The following is a 4,162-nucleotide window of genomic DNA, read 5'->3' on the forward strand; positions in this document are numbered from 1 at the left end:
CCATCTAAAGTGCAGAATAGTGGAAAATGCACTTTCTGAACACTGTGTGATTGAATAATTCTGTGCATTTTTCAGTTCTAGACTTTTTTTGTAACAAGTGCAGCTGCTGAGAATGATTTTTGTTTAACTGGTTTGGCCAGTGTCATTGTTATGTCTGCATTGTGCACAGCATACAACCTCAAAAATATTATTCTTATTCTTTTTTTATTTATTTCTTGTATTTTTTTAGTAATAAAAATATTTCTGTTGAATTTTAGTCTTTGTTTTTATTCTTGTGGTATCGAAAAGGGTATCGAGTATCAAATATTTTACTTAGTATCGGTATTGAGTTGAAAAGTTTAGTATCGTGACGACCCTAATTCAAATAGATAAAAAAAAAAAGAGCCTTGAGAGAGAAATATTCAAAGACCAATGTAAAATTTCATCTGGGTCTAAAAAAATTAATTGTATGCAATGAAATATTTGCTATAGATATAATTTAGGGATTCCTTATGGTAGAAAGGTTTTGCATCATCTCTTATGAGCAGGAAGAAATAAAATCTTGATAGTTACTTATCTTTGAGGGCTTTGCAGAGGATGATTAGCCACATTGAGTTTATTAAGTAGCGAGAGCAGGAAGAGCCATAGTGCTGAGTCCGAACCATCAGTGTGGAGTGTAAAGCGCAGGCTCTGAGCTAAGCCGTGCAAAGACGCATTTATGCTAAAGCAAAGCTGGAAGAGCAAAGTTTTTCTGAGTTGAGCGTGCAGTACCAGACCATTCCAGATTACCTTCACCACTGCCGCTGCTGCCATGGTTCATCTGTGGTCGTGCAGAATGTGCTCCGCACAATAATGCATTTTAATGGGTTTTTTTGTCTTGTCCCGTTAACGAAAACTCATACGCAAGACTCGTCATGCTTTCGTCATCAAAGATTCATGTTTAGCTTGTCAGTTTTCATTATGGTCATAAAAAAAAGTAGTGTCAACAAAATTATTTTGTCATTGTTGACAAAAACGAAACACTCTGACATTGCATGTTACTTTAACCTTGCAAAGGTCTTTATACCTCTTAATTTTACCTCTGTCAAAGAGGGTGTGTTTTCATTTTTTTGCTTAGAAAGATTACAGAAAAGGTTATGGTCTGACATTTTTTTTTGGGCTCGCCTCTCCTAGGGGGCAGCATATATTTAGAAAGAGTAATTAGGCAAGTTCAGTCAATAGCTTTCCATAGAGCTCAAGTACCCCTCTCTCTCCATAAAAAGCCCTACATGTAAGCCTACTCACCCTATTACATCCTTATATACACATAAAGGCGGTTGTAACATATTTTTCAGCATTATAACTGCTTAGAAGGTAATGTTTTTGGTAGTGCTGGTCAATTTGTTGGTTGGTTTGTTTGTAAAATAACCTACGAACCCTGCTCTGTAAAGTTTGAAATATTTTTCTATCTCTTAACACCTTTTGTTAAAATTCTTAACCTAAAATGGAAAATGAGGAAACCAAGGCCAAAACACTGAAAGAAGTAATCATGTCAAACATTAAAAATTATAGCATTTTTGGCTATGATGTGTACAAATCCTATTTAAAAACTTCACATTTATAAACTCAATGCATTTCAATAAATTAGGAATTATTCAATAACGAAAGTACCAATATTTTTATTTATTAGGCTTAGACTAATTTAGACACATTTCTCTTTGAAGTCTTATTTGTGAGTGACATGTTTTTTGTAATGCCCTTTACCTAAGCAGGATCACTGGGAAACTTTCTTGCATTTTCCAAATTGATTTTCACTTCAGAATGATCCAATAAATTGTGTTTGTTTGTCTTACAAGCAAAATGACCTGTATATATATCTCTGCAGGCTGTGGTCACTCCACTGCTGCCCCACCAAAAGCAGGCCCTGTCCTGGATGTGCGCTCGGGAAAATAAAGACACACTGCCACCTTTCTGGGAGAAGCGAGGCGAGCTTTACTACAACAGCCTCACGTGTTTCTCTGCTAAAGAATTACCAGAGAGGGTTCGGGGGGGAATACTGGCTGATGACATGGGACTGGTGAGTGACGAGTCCTAAGTTATACCACACAATGAGTTAAATGTAATAACTGTGACTCATTATTATGTTGGTTTTTTTTCAGGGTAAAACTCTGACAACCATCGCTCTGATCCTCACTAACTTCCACAAAGGAAAACCTTTGCCTGTTGAGAAATGTGTAAGCTGCACTTTTTTTTTTTTGCCCACTAGATTTTATTCTGCAGAATTGGTGTAGTCAGTCACTGGTTTGCCTGTATGTGTGCAGGACGGGCCATCTAAGCCTATTAAAGCTAAACGTAAGCTACTGGAAGGCTCTAAACTGGAAGGTAACTCTATTGTTAATGGCAATTTTTCCACTGCATATCTTCCCTCATTGATTTTTGTCATTGATCTTTTAACTATCTCTCTAGGATTACCATTAAAATATATCAAATTAAACTTATGTATATTTTAATTCTTATCATTTTTAGAGAGCAGAGATACAGCTAGTGCAGCAGGGGGAATTTCACTCTGCTCAGAAATGTAAGGATGATTTTCAATTTCTGTATCACTTTGGGGTTTCAGGTGTTTTATTTAAACTCATTCAGTATTTAATTTTGTGCTATCTTGGACTGATTTTTTTTTTTTACATATGTGGTTCAGTCCAGAGAAAGATGTGGTTTGTGTTGATCAAGCAGATGTGGTGCTGATAGAAGATGAGCCACAGAAAAGTAATAATCAGTTCTTTTACTTTAGAAATGTATTTTATTTATGTATTTACCTTCGGCTAATCTGCATACCCATTTTCTGCTTTTCTTTTTATCGCTTTGTATTTTTGTTGTCTTTCGTATTTGCAGGTACAGGCAAAGGGAAGCATAAACCCTCTAAACGGAAAACCAGTAAAGGTGCAAACTATTAACTTTGAATGTATAAACTTGACTAGTTGAGGAACTATTCTGTTGGAGATCTACACTTAGATAAATGTGGTGTTAGTAAGAAGTGGGATTTCTTTCCTCTGAAACTCCTTGTGCTGTTTACACAGATGGTTCAGCGTTGTTTGAAGACCTGGACTTTGCGGCGGCCCTGAGTGGCTCAGCATCAGACACAGGCCCAAAGAAGAAGAAAACAGCTAAGAAGAGCAAACTTAAACAGAGTGAGTTAAACCCATAATGATGTTTTCTGGTTCACCTTAAGTCTGTGCTTAGATGATGTCAGAGAATACTTGAAGTTTGCAAACACCAGCAATGCTATTTCTATATGCAGGTGTGGAAGTTCCCATCTCTGAATATACAGATGATTTCTCAGCGAGGGCAACTCTTATCATCTGTCCTCTCTCTGTGCTCAGCAACTGGTTGGTAAGAGCTTCTCCTAAACTTATTGATGGAAATTGCTAAGGTATTCATACATTTTTCCCCCCCTTGACTTTTATGAGCTTCATTGTGTTTAAATGGGATCTCTATGAAATAGAAAGTGCACAGATTAGTGAATAATTGTGACATTTAAGAAATGGAGCATTTTTCCTCTCCCCAAAAAGATCTGAAAAGTGTGGTGCATTTTTTTATTCAGCATATTGTGTTCTGATATACTTAAACTTCACAAATTTGCCCTCTGAAGTCATCTAATTGGGAAATGAAGTTCACACGGTGGTAGCGTCATCACACTGTGGGAATTAATCTTTCTCTGCAGAGACAGAGAAGCTTGTCAGAGTTCATGTGAAAACAAATAAAGCTCTATAAACACTAATCTTGAAAGAAAACCTTTTAGAGGCGACCAAAGCCTTCAGACAGGGAGGTTCTCTTTCCAGCTTAACAAACAGCCAGAGCTGGAAAGGCTAGGTCAAAATCAAAGCCAATTTTTCATCAAGAAAATCTCAACCTGTCAATCAATCCAGGGTGCTGGACAGCAACTGACCAATCAGTGATAGCGATTTCTCCCGAGGTAAAACTACCCTCCCTCACAGGAGCAGCAGTATCTCTCACTCTATCTAACAATATTGGCTCTGTTCGAATTTATGGGCTGTATCCTCCAAGGACGCTTTCTACCTGGACTGGATCCTTAGAAGTCCTTGAAAATAAGGAGACCGAAAGAGTTTTGGCTGTGAATTCAGACAGGTCTATTCTTCGGCGAGTTTTACTGCCATAGGCTATGTAGCTTAACAACCGTGAAAGT

General features: G+C 37.3%; 1 protein-coding gene across 3 annotated transcripts in view; it reads left to right on the top strand.

The window, feature by feature from the left end:
• Positions 1–4,162, top strand: part of hltf (helicase-like transcription factor) — a 31,901-nt gene that overhangs the window by 21,065 nt on the left and 6,674 nt on the right. For 2 of the 3 annotated variants that reach the window (XM_015375304.1, XM_015375303.1), the window contains exons 7-14: positions 1,844–2,035; positions 2,118–2,192; positions 2,280–2,340; positions 2,485–2,536; positions 2,657–2,724; positions 2,851–2,898; positions 3,036–3,146; positions 3,257–3,348. In XM_015375304.1, the coding sequence (XP_015230790.1) occupies positions 1,844–2,035; positions 2,118–2,192; positions 2,280–2,340; positions 2,485–2,536; positions 2,657–2,724; positions 2,851–2,898; positions 3,036–3,146; positions 3,257–3,348 (699 nt within the window). The remainder of the gene's footprint in view (positions 1–1,843; positions 2,036–2,117; positions 2,193–2,279; positions 2,341–2,484; positions 2,537–2,656; positions 2,725–2,850; positions 2,899–3,035; positions 3,147–3,256; positions 3,349–4,162) is intronic. The other variant, XM_015375305.1, reaches the window with a different exon arrangement.

The sequence above is a fragment of the Cyprinodon variegatus genome, unplaced genomic scaffold, assembly GCF_000732505.1.
Source record: "Cyprinodon variegatus isolate N-32 unplaced genomic scaffold, C_variegatus-1.0 Scaffold116, whole genome shotgun sequence".
Taxonomy (NCBI): Eukaryota; Metazoa; Chordata; class Actinopteri; order Cyprinodontiformes; family Cyprinodontidae; genus Cyprinodon; species Cyprinodon variegatus.